General features: G+C 42.0%; 1 protein-coding gene and 1 long non-coding RNA gene across 2 annotated transcripts; both read right to left on the bottom strand.

Moving 5' to 3' along the window:
- Positions 1 to 10,696: 10,696 nt before the first annotated feature.
- Positions 10,697 to 11,259, bottom strand: LOC136474647 (uncharacterized). The gene is made up of 2 exons (XR_010762983.1): positions 11,211 to 11,259; positions 10,697 to 10,955 (listed from the first exon to the last, which is right to left on the bottom strand). It is a non-coding gene; the product is annotated as an uncharacterized lncRNA (long non-coding RNA).
- Positions 11,260 to 19,163: 7,904 nt separating this feature from the next.
- On the bottom strand, positions 19,164 to 19,907 carry LOC136474646 (histone H2B.5-like). Its single transcript, XM_066472212.1, has one exon. It carries the CDS (start codon positions 19,812 to 19,814, stop codon positions 19,350 to 19,352), a length of 465 nt encoding a protein of 154 aa, XP_066328309.1. The 5' UTR covers positions 19,815 to 19,907; the 3' UTR covers positions 19,164 to 19,349.
- Positions 19,908 to 21,604: the final 1,697 nt, after the last annotated feature.

Genomic DNA, 21,604 nt, shown 5'->3' with positions numbered 1-21,604 from the left:
TTAGAGGGGAGTTCTAATTAGCAATCTTGGTCATCTAGTGCCACTAGCTAGGTGTTGATCTACATGCATTTGCATTTAGGCCTAAGTGACATGACGGAGAGCAAGCGAAAATGTTTGTGAAAACACTTTGAAAAAAATACTAACTCTAGACTTACTTGTTTGGCAAAACACTTGAGAGTTTGCACGCCTGTGAAGAGTAGAGTTGGTGCTACCGGTGCTGCCGCCTAGCAGGTACCGGACCTGCCCACCGGACTATTTGGCTTGTGCGCTGAACAATGGTTTTTCTCAGCGAGCACCTTGCTTACCTGTGTACACTGGACCAGCACAGACCGGACAGGTTCGGCGCGGTCTATCCATGCACATGAAGTTCAAAGTCCTCACTAGACGTGTCCGGTGAGGAACCGGACCAATGCACCATCATTTGAACGGAGAGGCTATTTTCAGGGACACTTAGGGCTAGCACTCACTGGACCTATTCGGTAAGCACCAGACCAGGGTATCGGACCCGCTTCTGTGCAATATCTAGTGTCTTAGCCGTTGGAATTTGACCGTTAGGCGTGTTCGGTGCAGGTGTCTGGTGGCCACTAGGTACGTCTAGTGCCCCCGCAGCCAGCAGCTCAAGAGGGTAACAGATGGAACTTTGAGGGGGTCTATATATAGACCTTGTGACCGGTCTTAGCCACTCTCTAAGCACCCCTAGCACTTGTCTACACCCTTTGAGAGTTGAGACATACTTCACTCACTTGCATCCATTGATTTCACTTTTGGGTGAGATAAGAGAGCCTCTAGTGCATTTGCATCATCGTTCTTGCTTCTTGTGGCACTAGTTGGGCGTGGCAGCTGGTGGAGCTCTTATTACTCCTGGTGATTGCCATCACCTAGCTAGCTGGCCTAGAGTTGGTGGGATCATTGAGCGGCTATTGGTGATTGTTGCTGGCTCCAATCAAGCAATTGTAAGGGGCTATTGTGCTTGTCCCCGTGGGAGATCGCCAAGAGCAAATCTAGTGGAATGCGTGTGACTAGTTGGAGTGCACCACTATTATTCTTGCGGCACCCAAGTTGTGGGTCTAACTTGTAACACTAGTTAGACCGTGAATCATTATTTGGGGACTCGCCACAACAAGGACGTAGGTTGCCGGCAAGCAAACGAACCTCGGAGACAAATCTTGTGTCTATGCACTTATCCGTTCATGTTTGTGTTTTGTAGATAAATTTTGTAGACTATTCATCCCTCCTCTAGTCATCTAGATCCTTTCACATACACATAGTTGTAATACATGGTTATTTAAACATTTCAATGCTATCAAATGTCGGTAACTAGATGTAGTTTTGAGGGGGTATAGTTATTTGAAAATAATGACAGAAGTTATAATTAGATGCAGATTTAAGAAGTTGTTTATATTAATCTATGATAACAATAGGATGGGTAATTTAGACATATGCTTAGAAAGGCTTATTTAGATTATGTTTCATAATGACATAAGTGAATACTTATTCAGTAAACATAATAAATATAATGCTTATTATTGTTGACGGTGATAGGAGTATCTAATTTGATGGTAATTTTCTTTATTAATAGAATGTTTCTTTATCACGTATTGTGAGGTTTTAGTGGAGTCTCCGTAGATATCTCCAGTTACTTATAGTTGGATTATTTGTGGCGCTAATGCATAAGATTCAATAATATACATTGAAAGCTCTAGTTTGATTTTGGTTAATTGATGAAACCCTAAGTGCTAACCTAGTTTATCAAAGTGATTATGAGATAGGTAGCACTATTCCAAGTGATGAAGCAAATGAAGATCATGACATGATGATGGTGATGATCAAGTGCTTGGACTTGGAAAAGGAGAAAGAAAAACAAAAGGCTCAAGGCAAAGGTATAAGTGCTAGGAGCCTTTTGTTTCGGTGATCAAGACACTTAGTGAGTGTGATCACATTTAGGCTCGATAGTCATACTATTAAGAGAGGTTAAACTCGTATCGAAATACGGTTATTAAAGTGCCACTAGATGCTCTAACTCATTGCATATGTATTTAGGATCTAGTGGAGTACTAACACCCTTGAAAATGTTTATGAAAATATGCTAACACACATGCACGAAGGTGATATACATTATGTTTAGCACTTGGGAGCAAGGGTTCGAAACTCCACCGGCGGAGTGTCCGCCTGTAGAGTGCGGACAGTCCGATGGTGCCATCGGCGCCCTGTACATAAAAGACAGGATTTCACAGAGTGCACCGGACGCTGGTCACGCAGTGACCGAATGCTGGGGTCCTACGTCCGGTTAGTGGAAGTAGTGAAGAAGCTGGCGTCGGTCTTCGACCGGACGCTGGGTCACTTAATGACCGGACGCTGATGGGGTGCGCCCGATCCTACTAACGTGGTAGCACATAGTGAAGAGGGTGACTGACCGGACACTGGGTGAGTCCGGTCAAGGGTGACCGGACACGTTCGATCATGAAAAATTGTCTCTGGATGCTTACTGGAAACGACCGGACACTGAGGTCCTGCGTCCGGTCACTTCGAAGCAACGCGTCCGGTCACAACTTAAATGTACTGATGACCGTTGAGATCGGGTGATCAGCGTTTGAAGTAGGGGCCATGTGGCATGCATCACGCGACCGGACACTGGGGTCCAGCGTTCGGTCGATCTGACCAGCGTGTCTGGTCGCCCCGTTTTTCAGTGGACTGAGGAGCCAATGACTCTATTTCATGGGGGCTTCTATTTAAGCCCCATGACTGGCTCAAGCTCACTCTTTTGGCCATTTGCATTGACATAGCAACCTTGTGAGCTTAGCCAAAACCCTCCCACTCATCTCCATCATTGATCCATCATCTTTGTGAGATTGGGAGAGAATCCAAGTGCATTGCTTGAGTGATTGCATCTAGAGGCACTTAGTATTCGTGTTTCGCTGTGGGATTCACTTGTTTCTCTTGGTGGCTGCCGCCATCTAGACGGCTTGAAGCAGCAAGGATCGTCGAGCGGAGGTTGGTGATTATCTCTGGCTCCGATCGTGGTGATTGTAAGGGGTCTTGTGCCTTCCCGGCGGAGCGCCGAAAGTTAACTCTAGTGGATTGCTCGTGTCATTGAGTTACCTCACTTGTAGATAGGTTCTTGTGGTGTCCAATTGTGTGGATGAGGTTCGTGCAACACCTCTTATCCACCAAACCACCAAGTGTTGGTCGACACAATGAGGACTAGCATGTTGGCAAGCACGTGAACCTTGGGAGAAAAAATGGTTGTCTCTTACCCTTTGGTATTCTCCCGGTGATTGATTTAGTATTCATCTTGTGATTGGTTCACTCCTCTATATGGCAGTATAATCACCCTACTCACTCATTTATATTCTTACAAACTAGTTGTAGCAAGCTCTTTAGTGTAGCTAGAATTGAGAGCTTGCTTTGTAGTTTAAGTTTATCTAGTGGAGCTCTTTAGTGTAGCAAGTGTAAGAGCTCTTAGTGAGTAGTGACATAGCAAATTGTGTGTTTAGTGATCATAGCAACTAGAATTATTGGATAGGTGGCTTACAACCCTTGTAGAGCTAGAGCAAGTTTGTATTTCGCTATTTATTATACTGATCAAATTGCTCTAGTTGGTTTATAGATTTTTAAATAGGTTATTCACCCCCTCTAGCCATATTAGGACCTTTCATACATGGTCCTGGAGCTAATATTTGCATGCTTTAATGTGGTTTGCATGCACTTGTTGATGGGGACTGGGTCCCCAATCTTTTGTTCAAGGTAACTCATGTTTTGGTGGAAAGCAACACACCGATCTAACTTCAGATCAAAAGACCCGAACCTTGCAACCTTATTAGCATCACAACTCCTCTAGTTATCAATCGTGTCACTAATCCGAGTTGACCTCACTAAGAAGGCTAATCTCTGTCTGCAAAACGAAGAACACAAGCAAGAACTCAAAAGTGTGCAGCTCAATGAAAGTGACAACTACATATGTATGATTAAGATCATGAAAGTGGGGTTTCAAAACCGATAACGGTGATTGTTTGATGACAGATTAATCTAAAGTGAAACACAACCCCTAACATGTGGTGTGACGACTCAACATAAGGTCCAAGGGTTTGCACCCCCATGTGCTCTAAGACGATACACGACTCAACGGACCAATAGACGATAATGCAGCACCCTGATAAATTCTGAATGCTGACTTATTTTGACGATTCCCGTTGGGTACAGTGGAATTTGGACATGAAACCAAAACTATTGGTTGGCTTATGAAATTAGATTTCCATGCATATGTGGGTCATCGAAAATAAAGTCTGGATGCGTCCTGGGCGTCTGTTTTACAATAGGCTGGTCCTTAAGGCCGAGGCAGACTCGAACTCTAGTTGGACCGAGCCTCCGGCTTGGCTTGAACATCCTTGCTGGTCTTCTTCGCCTTCACAGCTCTCTCCAAGTATTCCATAACCCTCTCCAATGTTCTTAAGCAAGATAACATCATTAGGTAGCAATCTATTCTCAAAATTGCGAAAAGGATCGCTTATGAACAAGCTCACATGTAGATTTAGTTGTCATATTCAAGCTTGGATCATTGGACCTTGCATAAGGATTGGAGGATAGCGGGTGCATCTAAAGGAGTGATTTCCTCATCACTTGCTTAACAAAGCCTCCTTTATTAAAACAATAAAGCAATCATCATCGTCTCTAAGCTTGTTGGCTTTATCATCAAAGACTATTGGACTATTTGAACAGAATATAGGGAGGTGAAGTCAATCGACAGGAGTGGAATGCGTCAAGGATCCCTCCTATCCTCACATTTATTAGTGGATATAAGCTTTTTAGTAAACTGGTCAGTACAATTATTTGAGATTCGACAAATGAAAAGGTGCCTTCTGATTTCATTCTTCTTCTTTTGTGTGCTTGCAGTTGGGGAAAATTGTTGGAGAAAAATTGAACATTTGAAAAATATGAAGCACAACGGATGTGAGCGGGTTCATTTGAATCCATACATAGGCTTAACATTTATATGTTAATACCGTTCATATTTGACTATTCGACAGTTTTGACGAGTGGGTTTGGTGACACGGACCACAAGCGGTAGTGAGGCCCGCGTGCCATCATTTTTCAATTTTTTAGATTATTCAAACGAATTCAGATGGACAAATGACCAAAATCGATGAGATCTACAACTTTGTAGTTGACAACTTTTTTATTTGAAATTATTTATAGTCCTGAAATTTTGTTTGAACTTCTCATATTTTAAATTTAAATTTTTTGAATTATTTACAACTCGGATGGAGAAATGACACCAACAAAAGGTACAACTTTTTAGGTGACAATTTTTCATTTGGAATCGTTTACGGTCTCAAAATTCTATTTCAAGTTCTTATATTTTGAAATTTAAATTTTTTGAATTATTCAAATGAACATGTATGGAGAAATGACCAAGTCTAATGTTGTAGATCTCTATGAGATCAACAACTTTCTAGTTGACAACCTGTTCATTTAAAATTATTTACTATCACAAAATTTTGTTTTAAGTTTTTATATTTGAAATTCAAAATTTTTGAATTGTTCAAACGAATTAAACTCGCATGGATAAATGTTCCTAGACCAAAGTTGTAGATCTCGATGAGATATAAAGCTTTATAGTTGATAAATTTTCAATTTGAAACAGTTATGATCCCAAATTCTATTTGATGTTCTCAAATTTTGAAATTTTGAAATTTTGAAACAATCTCACCAAAACCATCCATCAAAACAACCGAAGTGCCAAATATAAACAGTATTGTCAAAGATTCCTGGTTTTTAAGTTTAATGGCCAGTACCAAACTCACGTAATAGTTCAATGGCGAAAAAATAGACTTCACCCTTTTCAAATATATGTCATAAATCATATGCATCATACTTTTGACTAAGTTAGAAAAATATACTAATCTACAATATATCAATTAAATACACTGACCTATTTCACGGTAGATTTAATTAAACTAATTTGATGCCATAATTAGAGATGGTGTTGACGTATTTTTCTATAAAAATAATTAAAGTTTGAAAAAATTAGCCAATTGAAATGTTCTAAATAGCTAGAGTGGGTTAATAGACTAATTAATAATCTACAAAATCACTAGAGCAAATGATTAGATGACAACACAACAATAAAGTGATTTTGCTCTAGCTCTACTTGAAAAGGCAAACCACCTACCGATTTTAGTTTGCTATTATCTCTATGGCAATCAATCAAACTAAGTCAGTACTTCTACAACTAGTGGGCAATCTATGAGACTAGATACAACTAGCTACTCAACTAATTGCAACACTACTCAACTAGCGAGACTAGCAACAAGTTCTACACAAGTATGATCTAGCAATGTAAAGAGCAAGTTGTATATAATAAAATAACATGCAAGTCAAATTCGTATATATTAATAATGCTATGTATATAACAGATTTATTTTCAAGAAAATCCTACGGCGCTATAAGTCTATCTCAACATGCAAGCCATCCACATCATACCCCACTAATTATCTGCATCATCTCTGACTAATAGTTTTGTCATTCCACTAACTTTCAACCTGGTTGCTAGACCAAATGGTCAAGCCTCCGGGTGGCGTCCCCCGTGACCAGAGTTTGAATCCTGGGTTAGGCGAATTTCTGATCGGCGGTGTGGAAAAAAAAAACCCTCACCTATCCCGCGTTCCCAAAGCATATGTAAAATGGACCGGCCCTCTCACCGGGTAACGGGCCCCTGTGTGCGGGCAGAACATGGGGTTCGAGGGTTTTCTCGGGCTGGGTGAGATGTCCTCTACCTTAAGCTAAAATAACTCGGGGGTGTCTACCCCCGCAACCCGAGTTTTTTTTAATTGCAAGTTATCCACATACATCATCTCTACTCATTTTCATTCCAAATTCTTTGTAATAGCCGCAACAACGCGCGGGGTATCTTCTAGTATCTAAAAAAAATTGAGTCCTAAAGATTTAGTTTTGGAACCTTTTAAAAAGCTGAGTAAAAAAATACAACAATTTATTCATTTTTTATTGGTTCCTAAAAAACATATACGTCATCATCTTCGTACATACCAAACCACCGCAACTCGTTGCCGTGGCCTACCATCCTTGGCATCTTAACTAGCATCCAAAACCTTCAAAACAAATTTTTTATTGTTGTTCTATCTCTTAGTTTTCTCATATCTGGAAAATAGCGCCGCAATTCCGACAAAACTCCCAGGCAGCGATGGTCGAGCCATGGTCAGACATCCCATCAACATAACTCACACCCAAAACTGCCAAATAATAATCTCAATTGCATGCTCTTCTAGTATTCTCATATCTAATTCCGACAAACCTCCAAACAGTGGCAATTCAATTTGGGGCGACATGGAGCACCGTAAAAAGGAAAAACAACACCAACATGGATATATCGTCCATCCACGTATCTTTGCACGTGGATACCCCTATTTTTTAATTGGGAGTTAGAACAGGGAGTCTTTTTTAAAGTCGTTGGAGGAAGAGGCTCTCACTTGAATAGATGTGATACCACATGTCAAACTCCGACCGGTTGGACAAACAAAACAAGCACATACCACCACACTAAAAGTGCGTCTGCGGGTAACAAGTTATTGGAGTAGGATTTTTTTCTGTCATATAAGAAACAAGATCGAGAATAGATTTATCAAACGGTTGTAGATGCTCACTACAAAATAATATTTCCTCCATTCTAAATTATAAGTTGTTTTGACTTTTCTAGATTCATGATTTTTACTATATATCTAGATATAGTAAAACTATATGCATAAAAAGTCAAAACGACTTACAGTTTGTAAGGGAGTGAGTACTGTATCATGAACTCGCTCGCTATACTTTCTAAGTTCATTAAATGTTCCAATTCTAAGCAGGTGACTAATGAAATCTGCTGCGTGCATCCTGGCGTGATGACACCAGCGGCTAGCCGCTAGTCCATGTGCATGTTTTTGCATATATCGGCCAGCTTTGAGGTGATTCCTTGTAAAGTGGAGATTCATACTCAAGCTCAAGAGCTAGAAGATATGCAAAGCTCGGGTGAATGTGATTCATCCGGCATCTCCCTTCACCTTTTCAGAGTGATGCTTTGCTTATCCTGCCGGTCCCCAAAGGGCAAAAGGTACTTTTACAAATTTGGCCGAATCAAAAAATAGATTTGGCGAATCTGATGACCTGGTAAATAATCTAGGCTAGAATTGCACTATTCTCTAGAGAAGCTAGAGCAAATTAGAAAATGGTATGATTGCCTTGTGGATGCATAGACATGTGTCAAGGAGAACCCACACATAGTGGAATTTTAAACATAATCAATGTTCCTAAATTTTTGAGAGGATGCATTTGCACCTTGTCATTTATATGTATCTTTGCCCCTGGGACTACTTAGGAGGTTTGCCACGGGTGTGCTACGAGCTAAAAAACCTGCACCTCGCCGTTCCGATTCAATTCCTAGAATCACTTCACACCTACTCTCTATCCTGCTCCCACACTAAAATCACTCAATCAGAGAAGTATGGAGTAAAGCTCTATCAAAGAGTCTTTGAATTTGTTACACTATCTTTGAGCACCAATATAGGAGTGTGTTGGCGACACCAACACATGGTTTCCAACAACGGCGAAACGAACGGGCAACCATGTATTTGTTGCCAGTGGGATTTTACAACCACGCATGTATCTGCATCCGCGGCAAGTAGGGGAGGGCATTGGGCAGCGTGGTGCAGCCAAACATGAACAACAATCGAGGTTGGCGACTGCTAGACTACGAGGATAAGTGTTGTTAGGGTTAGAGATTGAACTCACCGAACTTAGATTCTTTAGAAGACAAACCGGACCAGCCATTCACCCTGGGCTTTTTTTCACTGAAAACCGAACACCGAACCGAACCGAACCGAAACCGAACCGAATAGTCGGTAGTTCGGTTTTTCGGTTCGGTTTCGGTTTCCAGTTCTGTGAAGTTCGGTGTTCGGCTTCGGCTTCGGTTTCTATGCCATACCGAACCGAAGTACCGAGAAATCAAAGCGAACCCTGTTTTTTTTCCTGTTGTTTATCAAAACTGATGGAGTACTGTGGTTTATTATCAAGAATGAACTGCAAATTTGTAATATTTGATTTGAGCATTGAATTGTTAAGTTTGTAACAATCTTGAGTCTTCAAATAATATACTGTGCTGTGCAAGTTTGTACTGTGCTATGCTGTCAGTTCTAAATCCTGCCTGATGTTTTCTTGCATCGATTTATTCGGTTTTAACCAAAAAAACCAAACTAAAAAACCGAACCGAAATTGATCGGTTTTTAGAATTTTAGCAAACCGATCAGAGGTTATTTTCTGAAAACCGAAATTTTAGAAAACCGAAGAAACCGAACCGAACAGTCGGTTAAAACCGAACGCCCAGGGACCAGCATGAGGCAAGGGTGTCACCGTGAAGCGATGCATGGTGGACAGGTGGCGGAGAGGGTTAGGATGGAGAGCCTCGCCAAAGATGTTTGCAGGGGAAAAAAATATGTGGATACAGTATCCACCTAGACTTGGTGCATACTGTCATTAGATGGGGGACACATTAGATGGGGACACGTGGATAGCCTGCCAGATCCTACGTCTGCGTGTGAAGCGCCGAGGCTCCGATGTCTAGGACCACGTCATGACTCAACGGACGGAGTCTCCCAAACGCACATACAGCTGTCACAAATCCAGCGGTAGTATATATACACCGAGTCAGCATGGATACCATCAAATGTTCGGTTGGCTGATTCGTATCGTTGCTGGTTCGTGAAGAAATACTGCTAACTGGTTTGTGTGAAAGAACAATATTATTTCGACTGAAAATTTACGATCGTTTACGACAAGCCACAGTCCAACGATCAGGCTGCATATCCATTGATTTTTTTTTTTCAGAGGACAAGTTGGAGGAGACGGGGTGGTTGGTGGATGGTGAGGTCGGGTGAGGTCATCAGTGGCCAGCGTGGAACTATAAAAACAATCTAATCAAAATCCAAACTTTTAATTTGTGGTGGCACCCTGTAGATATTACCCGTGTGTAACTTCAACAGAAGGTAAGTCTTGTGCACGTATGTAGCCGAAAGAATAATGTCTTCGTCAGTTTAGGATAGCAAAATGGACACGAGTATATGTTTGTCCTATATAAAATGCGCTCTTGTGGCACCAATAACTTTATTGAATTTTGTAAGTATATTCCTTTAGAGCTGATAGCAGTGTGTAACAGCCATTCACTACAGGAACTGCTGGCTTCCCCGAATGCCAGTTGCACTCGGGGAAGGCCCAATTGCACTCGGGGAAGTCTTCCCCGAGTGCAACACTCGGGGAAAAGCCTCCGGCTAATCCTCTCACGGGAAAGTTGTCTTCCCCGAGTGTCAAAAATCGTGCACTCGGGGAAGGCTTTGTCGAGTGCCGTGTTGGCACTCGGGGAAGACTTGACGCCGTTGGCCGTCGGCCGCCGTCGTTTTTTTTTTTGATTTTCTTCCCCGAGTGCAACACTCGGGAAAGATTTTTGAATTTTTTTTTAAATACTCTTCCCCGAGTGCCACAGCTCAGGCACTCGGGGAAGAAATTTGTTTTTTTTTTAAATCCCTCTTTCCCGAGTGCCACAGCACAGGCACTCGGGGAAGCCACCTCTAAAATTCTTTTTTTTTGTTTTTTGCTTTTTCATGTAAACAACAAAGCATATATATATATCACAAACCACAAATCAACACCAATATGTCACAAACCATATTTATATATCACAAACGACCAAATTTGTCCGAAATCCACAATATATTACAAACCACACGTTCAAAAGTACACACTATTCCAAGTTCACAAGTTCAATACATAAAAACGACTCCGAAGGCGGCTCACGGCGACTGTGAGGGGTGGGACGCCCCAGCGTGCGATCCCGGCGACGGTCCAGGTGGGGATGGCCCGACGTGCGATGCCGGCGACCCTTCGACATGGTTCGACGCCGCCCCCGATTGATGCTGCAAAAAAGAGAGGAGATTGCACGTGAGTGACAAGATAAAAATGTAAGGAGTTTAAAGAAAAGTTGAAAATTTCGGCAGCACCTCCCCTACACGGGGAGGTTTCCAAAACCTGCAAGAAAAACGTCGGCACGAAGGCCGACAACCACATTTCGGCACGAAGGCCGACACATCAACAAATTCGGCACGAAGGCCATCACTAGGTTTGACACTAAGCATGAGCAAAGAAAGTAAAACATCCGTACTCATACTCACCGGAGTAGACTCTCGACGATGTGGTGGTGGTGGTGGTGCAAGTAGTAGTAGTAGAACTAGTAGAGGCCTTAGAAACATGTCAATCATCATTTGATCATAAACTTAGAGCATAAAGGCATCATAGCAGAGAAGAGAGAAGATAATGTGGGGACGACTGGTAGTGGTGCCAAGTTCCTCACAAGTTTTTGATCATCAGCTCATATTTCCATATAATGAATGGACTTAGACAATTTCATCATCGGCAAAAAACAGAGAGGAGAGGGGAGAGTTGGCAAAAAAAAAGCAGTAGAGAGAGTAGGAGAGTAGAGAGTAGAGAGGTGCAGTAGAGAGAAGAGTAGTAGAGTAGAGAGAAGAGAGGTGCAGTAGAGTGTAGAGAGTATAGAGTAGTATAGTAGTACAGGCAACAAAAAGAGTGACATATGAGACAATTCAAAACAAATGTTATTGATGCAGTTCACATTCAGAAAATAGTCAGGTTAGCTATGTAGCCAAGTTATAATGGATGGCAGACAGTAATATTCTTGATGGCAGACTGGATAGCTCCAATTCTATATAAAAAGTAAAGCAACAGCTCCAATTTTATATAAAACACAGCTCATATGAACTATGTCTACTACTCCAAAGGTTAGCTAGAGTAGTAGTAGTAGAGTAAAGTAGAGTAGTAGTAGGTAGTAGTAGTAGAGGTGGGATATGATAGGAGCAGATAGGAATAGTACATAAAAACCCTCATCATTGGCATAAGGCAGGTGCTCAGTATATAAAAACTCTCATCATTGGCATAAGGCAGGTACTCAGTATGTTAAAAAACATCGTCACAGGCAACAGGCAGGTGCTCAGTATGTAAAAAACATCATCACAGGCAACATTCCCAGTTAAGCAACCCCACAGTAGGCAACATTCCCAGTTAAGCAACCCCACAGTAGTAAGAGTAGTAAACTAGACAAAATGTGTCATTTCAGAATCAAGTGCCATTTCAGAATCACCAGTTAAGCTCAATCCAAAAAAATGTGCTCAATTCTTCGGTTAATGCGCTTAATTTGGAAAATGTGCTCAATTCAGATAAAATGATCAGAACAATTCAGGCCAGCAGCAGCAACCATCACTGCACAGTATGTAAAAAACATCATCACAGGCAGGTAAAAAACATCATTGCACATGCCTTATGCCTCAGGTTCAGAGTAGCATCAAAATAAAATATCATTGCAGATGCCTTATGCCTCATGTTCAGAGTAGCATCAAAATGAAACATCATTGCATATGCCTTATGCCTCAGGTTCAGAGTAGAGTAGTAGTAGTAGTAGTATAGAGGAGGCGCACAGTTTAAAAAATGTGATCAATTCGAAATAGGAGTACAGGAGAGTTGGAGAGAATAGGAGTGGAGAGTAGAGTAGTAGTAGTAGAGAGGAGTGTGGCATATAAACAGCAGTAAACCTGCCATATAAACAGCAATAATTATGCCTCATTATACAAAAACTGTTATCATTGGCAAAAGACATGAGCTCAGTTTTAAAAAACATCATCATTGGCATTAGGCAGAATATATGCAACATAGGTAACCAAGCAGATATCCAGTTGTAGTTTCGCCAAAACAAATTAGCAGATATCCAGTTCTTGTCTTAAAACAATATAAAGTGAGGTAACCAAGCATACTGCAAATAAGGTATGGGATGCAATAGTTATTATCCAAATGAAAATGACACAGTTATTTTCCTAGTTTTAGCTAGCACTTGCATTAGTATCAGCATAAACCTCTGACGGAACCAAGCAATAAGGCAGACGTAGTTTACATTAGTAGGATAACATGTCAGTTATTGATGCAGTTCACATTCAGAAAATAGTCAGTTTAGCTATGTAGCCAAGTCATAATGGATGGCAGACAGTAATATTCTTGATGGCAGACTGGATAGCTCCAACTCTATATAAAAAGTAAAGCAACAGCTCCAATCCTATATAAAACACAGCTCATGTGAACTATGTCTACTACTCGAAAGGTTAGTTAGACTACAGTCCAGGTTAAAACACAGCTCTAATTCTATATAAAGAGTAAAACAACATACGTTGATCACACACTGAATTTTCTAAAATATATAATGATCCATTGATGAGCCTTTAATTTGCTTTCCCTTTAATTTACAGGAAGAAAAATCAACCCTTAGGGTGTATGGGTGGCGATCTAGCTTTTGTATCGATAGTTACTAGAGCGTGTATGGCTTTGTCTAGTTCTTTTTTAAAAACTCTGTATCATCTGAATGTGATGTCTTGAAAAGTTAATAAGAACTTCCTTTTATCGAAAAAAGGTTTTAGAATATAACTAATGCTAATCAGATATTGGTAGCTAGCCATTAACCTCTCTTACAAAATTTCGGGAACTTGTGTATTCCCTAATGTATTCCAATTAGTCATGTAAACTAGCAGAAAAATTCAGATATGCAGGTCGATCATTTTTCATTGAAACACAAGAGGGCATATCATTTATTTCTGCAGTCATAGAACATGAGAAATAAATCCAGACAAACAACAGACTGAAGAATTAGGAAATAGCTTATTACTAGTTCATCAGAAGCGCCGACTCATCTTCAGTATTGATACGTATCATGAATGCATCATGTGCTCTGAATCAGAGAAAGAGGGAGAGGAGGGTGGGGGTGGTACCTTTGGAGGAGGAAGGAGAGTATAGCCGGTGGGTGGTGGTGGACCGGCTGCGGGACAAATCGTCGAGGAAGGAGAGAAGGGCCGGCAGCCGGAGCGCGTAGACCATCGATGAAGGAGAGAAGACGCCGGTGGTGGGGATGACAGCCCGAGCGCGCGAGCGGGCTGGGGCGCCGCCGGGGAGCTCGCCACAGCGGGCGTAGAGAGTTCGGTGATGAGGGATCGCCGGTGGTGGGGACGAAACCAGCGGAGCGCGAATGTCGGACGGGGCGGGCAGGGAAACCCTAGCCGCCGTGGCCAGTGCCGGAGACGGAGGCGAGAGGAAGATGGGGCGGCAACCCTCACCGCGGCTCCCCTGCGCGGTGTCCTTCACGCGCCGTCGGCGTCCTCTGTCGGCGCAAACCCTAACCTCTGTGGGAATTGCCGGTTAGGTTTAGATAAGGGGCCTGCTGGGCTTTTTTTTTAAGTCTTCCCCGAGTGCCCTGTCCTGGCACTCGGGAAAGGGCATCTTCCCCGAGTGGCAGGAAAGGCACTCGGGGAAGAATTTTTGTTTTTTTTTTGTTTTTTGTGCATAATTTTTTTGTGAGGCCTTCCCATATTATTTAAAACTCCCTATTTAAATTTGGGACAATTTTGATTTTTTTTGTTATATTTCGTTAGTTTTTTTCGTTTCGTTGAATTTTTTTTTGCATACTTTAAATTTGAACTGCAGGTGCATGAAATAATAGAATTTGGTGATTTAAAAAATTATATTAATGATATTTGGTGTATGTTGAGGCCTTATCCAGGAACTCGCATGAAATGTCGAGCATCTTGTTGACGTAACATGACGAACAACTTGCGAGAAAAGTGTTTTTAAATTATATAAAATCCGAACGAAGTCCGAAAATCACGAAACTTGTCTGGGCGTCGTGTTATCGCATGTAGAGGCTATGAGAAAAAATCGAGAAGGTTTCGAGCAAGTTGCGACGTTGGATGCCTAAAACCCAGACATCTCCGCATGTGATCACTTGTAGAGGCATGCGGAGATGTATGGGTTTTAAGCATCCGACGTCGCAACTTCGTCGAAACCTTCTCAATTTTTTATCATAGCCTCTACATGCGATAACACGACGCCCAGACAAGTTTCACGATTTTCGGACTTCGTTCGGATTTTATATAATTTAAATACACTTTTCCCGCAAGTTGTTCGTCATGTTACGTCAACAAGATGCTCGACATTTCATGCGAGTTCCTGAATAAGGCATCAACATACACCAAATATCATTAATATAATTTTTTGAATCACCAAATTCTATTATTTCATGCACCTGCAGTTCAAATTCGAAGTATGCAAAAAAAATTCAACGAAACGAAAAAAAACTAACGAAATATAACAAAAAAAGTCAAAATTGTCCCAAATTTGAACAGACAGTTTCAAATAATGTGGGAAGGCCTCACAAAAAAATGAGGTAAAAAAAACAAAAAAAAACAAAAATTCTTCCCCGAGTGCCTTCCCTGGCACTCGGGGAAGAGGCCCTTTCCCGAGTGCCAGGACAGGGCACTCGGGGAAGGCAGCCTCTTCCCCGAGTGTCCTGTTCTGACACTCGGGAAAGGGCCTCTTCCCCGAGTGCCTTCCCTGGCACTCAGGGAAGAATTTTTGTTTTTTTAAGTTTTAACGGCGTGGGCGGGGTGAACCGTCAAGTAACAAGTTTCTTTGCCGAGTGCCGATCTTCCCCGAGTGTTGCACTCGGGGAAGAGGGCCTTTGCCGAGTGCTGATCTTTACCGAGTGCCAGGATCTCTGTGGCACTCGGGAAAAGCCTCTCTTCCCCGAGTGCAATTCTTTCCCGAGTGCAACATTCGGGGAAGATTATCTTTTCTGAGTGCCCGATTTTTAGTACTCGGAGAAGCCAACGACACTCGGGGAATTTTATCTCTCCCGTAGTGATTGGTGGGTCGCTAGCTAACCGCATGGACTCCAAGCATGTGAAAAAGGTAGTCAATGGGCATCGGAGCCGGCCACTTTTCTTCATCTCCTGTCATGTCCTGTCCCATGAGATGCTTGGGTGGTGCACCGTTTGTGTCCGGCGCTAGCTAAAAACCTGCCCGTGTAGCATATGCATGGATATCCAAGAAAACAAAAGGCAAAGTAAACGCGCGGTGGCCGGTGCAGTGACCAACTGACGACGACCGAAGGTCAGGTTTTCCTGGGCCGGACGACGCACGCACGTTCACGGGCAAAAGCTATAGCAGCTGCCCGTTGCCCACGGACCAGAACGACATGTGGCGCATGGAACGTGTTAGAAATCACGTTATTTGATTTGCACACAAACACAAGAGAGACAGATTTGGGAGGAAGGGGGAGCTTTCTTTCTGTATTTCACTTTTTCTTCTTGTAATGATCTTACAATGGTGAAAGTGACCTCCTATTCATAGTGAAAGGAGGCTGCGTAAAACATCAGCACCAAATGCTCTAACTTTGTCCCTTCTCTCACATGGATTTAGAACTTTTGTCCCTTCTCTCCACATGGATTTGGAACTTTTGTCCCTTCTCTCCACATGGATTTGGCCACCATCTTTGTCTTTGGTTTACAACAGAACGGAAGCGCGAGCCGGTGGGGTGGAAGGAGAACCGCAGCCTGAGGCCGCTAACCACCCAGCCGGCCAGCCGTCAGCCCCCACGGGCCACGGTCTGGGACGAAAGGAACCCAAGGACGCCCGCGCTTCGGCGTTGGTCGTGCCTTGCGCGTTAGCCTAAAACCGGCGGATGTCCGTCCACGCGTACCTGTTGTTGGCGCTTGGCCACCCCGCGCGCCCGGTGGCCTGCCGCTTCAGGCCGCGGTAAGCACGCCTCCACCTTGAAGTCGCTACTTATAACTAGCTGCAAAAACTTCGCAGTTGTCCACATCTTTTTTTTTTTTTTTTTTTGAAAAAGTCTACTTAACCCCCAACTATTAATCATGGTCTACTTCACACCCCAAACTATAAAACCGTCTATTTTATCCCCTGAACTTTTTAAAACTGTCTATTTTACTCCCCTGACGGTTTTCGACGGTGGTTTTGCTACAGTAACGGTGGTTTTGCTATAGTGATGGTAGTTTTGTCTTTTTCTTTTTTATTTATTTCTGGTGAATCTTTAAAAAATCATAGTAAATCACAGAAAAATTATAAAATGGAAAATCTAATTTTGTTGGACTCCACATGAGTAGATCTACACAATGAACATATAATATGATATGCTTTAGTACAAAATTTTTGTTGTAGTTTTAGATTAATTGAAAAATCCAATTTTATCTGTAATTAATTGGAACAATTCATAGCTACAGCTTCTGTGGCCCAATTATGGTGAAATTTTTATGGTAGACTAATTATTATATGCTTGAACTATAGTAAAAATTTCGTACTCATTGGACCATGTATAACTTAGTTATAGATAAATTCTAATTAATTACAGATAAAATTAGATTTTCCAATTAATCTAAAGGTACAGCAAAACATTTGTACTAAAGCATACCACATTATATGTTAACTATGTAGATCTACTCATGTGGAGTCAAATAAAATTGGATTTTCTATTTTATGATTTTTCTATGATTTACTATGATTTTTCAAAGATTCAGCAAAAATAAATAAAAAAAGAAAAAGGTGAAACCACAGGGAGCGTAGCAAACCACCATTGCTGTAGCAAACCATCGTCGAAAACCGTCCGGGGCGTAAAACAGACGGTTTTGAAAAGTTCAGGGGGTAAAATAGATAGTTTTATAGTTTGGGATGAAGTAGACTATGGTTGATAGATGGGGGGTTAAGTAGACTTTTTCTTTTTTTTTTTGGGTGGATTCACAGTTCAGTCTAGTTTATCTCTCTCCTAGGAGATTGACATGTCTCATCTCATCTGCAGGCATATACAGTACGACTTTGCTTAATTTGTTCATGGTTTTGAATTTTAGATTTTGAAACAAGATTTTCAATTTTTAGTTTTGCTGGCTAACCAGATAAGGATAAAAGTGCTCGGAAGACAACTAGTAGTCCTTCGATGACTAGTTCCATACGAAAACGTTGTACTGAGAAATTGTAGGCAGTACGTGCATTTGCATGCGATTATTTCTTATTTTCCGAGCTGTGTTTGGATCAGTGGATTAAACTTTAGCTACGTCACATCGAATGTTTGATGCCAATTAGGAAGAATAAACATGTGTTAATTATAAAACTAATTGCAGAAGCCCTGGTCTAATTCGTGAGTAATTCATAATTAGCACATATTTATTGTAGCACCATGTTGTCAAATCATAGACTAATTAGGCTTAATAAATTCATCTCGCGAATTAGCCTCTGTATGTGGAATTAGTTTTTTATAATTAGCCTATGTTTAATATTTCTAATTGATATCAAACATGTGATGTGACAGGGCTAAAGGGTATCAAACACCTAGAAATTAAGCCAATTTGCATGGACAAATTGTAACTGATGGAGAAACTCGGTGTATGTCATTTATAATTTTCTTTGTTTACACGTTATTATCATCTAATCTTACCTATGATCTGTCTATGCATTAGCTCACTTGTTGAACTACTGGCAAGCCTGTACGTGCGATTCAATAGCCCATGGATCGTACACATTGTGTTAGCCCGTGAAGGCTCTTGGATTGCTAGTGTAGGTGTAGGATCAGCCTGTGAGGTAAAAAAGGATTAGGGTGAATTAAATGGTGTGCCTTTTTTTTAGTGGAAAATGGTGTGGATTTATAGAACGTATCAGATTGGGCTGAATCAAATTGATAAGGGTTGAGTGGAATTGGGACTAGTCCTGAATCTCCTAGGGTTGGACAGGATTTGGGCCGGATCGTGCCCATTATAGAGTCGTTGGCGGGCTCTGCGGCCTTATAATTGGAATTTGGGTTCTGCTTGCTTTGGATCTCTGCGGCCTGCTTTGTTCAGTTACTGAAATTTATTGATAGGCGCCAAAACAGAGTTGGCTTCGGCAGATTCGCGGCTACACCGCCCAAATATTTCGTGACAACTGACCAAACTCCAAACCTTCCCTCTCCCAAAGTTTCGAATCTAGTACTGAACTGCCTATTTTCAACTGTATAGGCCGGTAGGTAGGATATTAAGATGCCAGAAATACCAAACCTGAAAACACACTTGCGAGCACTAGAGCACAACGAATTCAGCTTGCAAAGCCCTGGAGTTTGAATGAAAGAATAAACATTTGAAATAAAATAAAAATCAACCCATTCTCCACGACCAACTTCAGAAGCTGGACACTGAATTCCAAAATTCCAACACTTGTAGAAATCTGCAACACCATCTCAAATCGGCGCGACATTACTTAACTGACATATTATGGTAAGCAGGCAATAATATTACTGATCAACATTCAGATAAACCACAGCATTCCATTACCGCCATGACTAATTCATAATACATGCAAAAGCAACTGCAGCACTTTAACTACACCACACCAGCCAACCACTACTACCAGCAGAAGCAGCACATCACTTGGCGACGGCCTATCTAAGAGGAGGTGAACTTGGTGACGGCCTTGGTACCCTCCGAGACGGCGTGCTTGGCGAGCTCCCCGGGGAGGACGAGGCGGACGGAGGTCTGGATCTCGCGGGAGGTGACGGTGGGCTTCTTGTTGTAGCGGGCGAGCTTGGCGGCCTCCGCGGCGAGCTTCTCGAAGATGTCGTTGATGAAGGAGTTCATGATGGACATGGCCTTGGAGGAGATGCCGATGTCGGGGTGCACCTGCTTCAGGACCTTGAAGATGTAGATCTTGTAGGTCTCCACGCTCTTCTTCCCCTTCTTCCTCCCCTTCTTCTCGCCGCCCTCCTTGCCGGCGGACTTGCCCGCCGGGAGCCTCTTCTCCGCCTTGGGCTTCTTCCCCGCGGGGGCCTTCTCCGCCGGAGCCGCTTTCACAGAGGGCTCCTCCTCCGCCGGCTTCTTCGCCGCCGGCTTCTTCTCCGCCTTGGGCGCCATCGATGCCGCTCGGATTCTCTAGGCGAAGGAGGGTTTGCTCGATTGGAAAACGATGATGGTGTTGTCAAGCGGCGGAGGATTTGCGGTGGAGGAAAGGGAGATGTGGGGAGCGGTTACTTATAGCGGAAATGTGGTGCGCGCTGGTTGGTGGAAGGGTTGATGCCGCGGATCGCTGGCGTGGAGGCGCGCGAGGCGTTGGTGCTTCTTGGCTTGGACGGCTGAGATGCGTTTCGGGGCGGATCGCTGACATGGCCAAAGTGTGGGCGGGAAGAGACGGAGGGAAATGGTTTTCGTCGCGCACGCGGGTGACGTCATAGTCAGGTGAGCAAGAATTTCTCTGTTCCTCTGCGGCTGCTGCACCACCGCGATGGCGTTGAAGTGGATAATTATTGTGGGTTTTAGTTTCAAAAAAACCCGCAACTCGAGTAGTAGAATATCATTAGATTCACAGTGCAATATAATTTTATGATAAACTTATTAGAGATACAAATATTAATACAATTTTTTATATATTTATTAGTCAAATTTAAAAAATGATTCTTCAAGAAGCAAGATGTACACTTGTTTTGGTATATGGAGAGAGTACGTTTCAGTTCATGGCCTATGTTTTTGCAAAATGAAAATTTTGTTTCACATTTGAAAGCAACATGATAGTTACCTAGTATAGCCTCAACTTCGTACTAGTAATTTGATTCTGGAGAAATAATCAATTCTTTTTTTTGCGACTTGGAAATAATAAATTCTATTGGGATAAGTAAACTATGCAAGTATCACTTCGAGATAAATGATCTAGGAGGTCTAGATCTCAATTTAGCTTCATAGTAAGAGTTTTTGAGACATGATAATGGTGTCCTTTCCCATGTTGGCTGCGTTCGGCCGGTGGAAATTTCAGCCGGAATTCACTGTTCAGGGCTGAAATTCACTGTTCACGCTCTCACAGTTAGTTTTCTAAGTTTGTGATTTTGTCCTTGTTTTTACAACCCGAACAACTGCTTTCCTTATTTTCAATTGTGCTAGTTGGAGTTCAAATAACAGAGTTTAAAAAAGGGGAACATCTAGAGAATTGGTAGAAGAATTATTGGTGAGATTGTAATTTTATCCATGCACTTTCATACTTTAAAATAGTGTTTGTCAAAGTTTGACCAAATTTGAAATGCATCCAATTGTTGTCAAGTTTTATTGTCAAAATTGTTTTGGTATCTTTTAAAATGCTAATGTCACAATAGGGGGGCAAAATCACAAAGTACTTACAAAAGCAGTCAATTGCAATTCCGTGTGGCAAACTAGTTTTTTTTTTATAGCTAAGTTGATATTTTTAAGTCATCTTAATGAAATATAAAGGGGCAAACACCACATTTAGTTCAAAGGAGGGTAAATCCATAATTGGGCTTGAAACAAGAAGCAGGAACACTAAGATGTTATTTTGTTCAGTGCTTTTCCCCTGCAATGATTAACAACACGATCACTTCACGTTACTTGATGTTTGGTTGAGCTCGGATGTAATCGACAATGAAGGGAACCAATACGGGCCTGTACAACGCCAATGTTGCTCACCTCGAGGTGTTACCTAAATATACTCAAACTCTCAATCTCGTGTGACATTACTTTGTCCAACCAAACTAAGTCTTGTAAGTGTTCCCATCAACGACCCCCCCCCCCCCCCCCCCAATAATCCATTTATGTTCCCGTTGGCATTATCAGTTTGCCAATCAAAACACTACCTGAGAGTTTTCAAGGCACACATACGTGCTTACAATTTCCGTGCGAAAAAATTAATTATGTCATATAGT

Source organism: Miscanthus floridulus, chromosome 8, assembly GCF_019320115.1.
Source record: "Miscanthus floridulus cultivar M001 chromosome 8, ASM1932011v1, whole genome shotgun sequence".
Classification (NCBI taxonomy): domain Eukaryota; kingdom Viridiplantae; phylum Streptophyta; class Magnoliopsida; order Poales; family Poaceae; genus Miscanthus; species Miscanthus floridulus.
This window is presented reverse-complemented; position numbering and strand designations above follow the sequence as displayed.

Bases quoted from the DNA above. Each gene is read 5' to 3' on its own strand.
- LOC136474646 (XM_066472212.1), bottom strand. From the start codon at position 19,814: ATGGCGCCCAAGGCGGAGAAGAAGCCGGCGGCGAAGAAGCCGGCGGAG.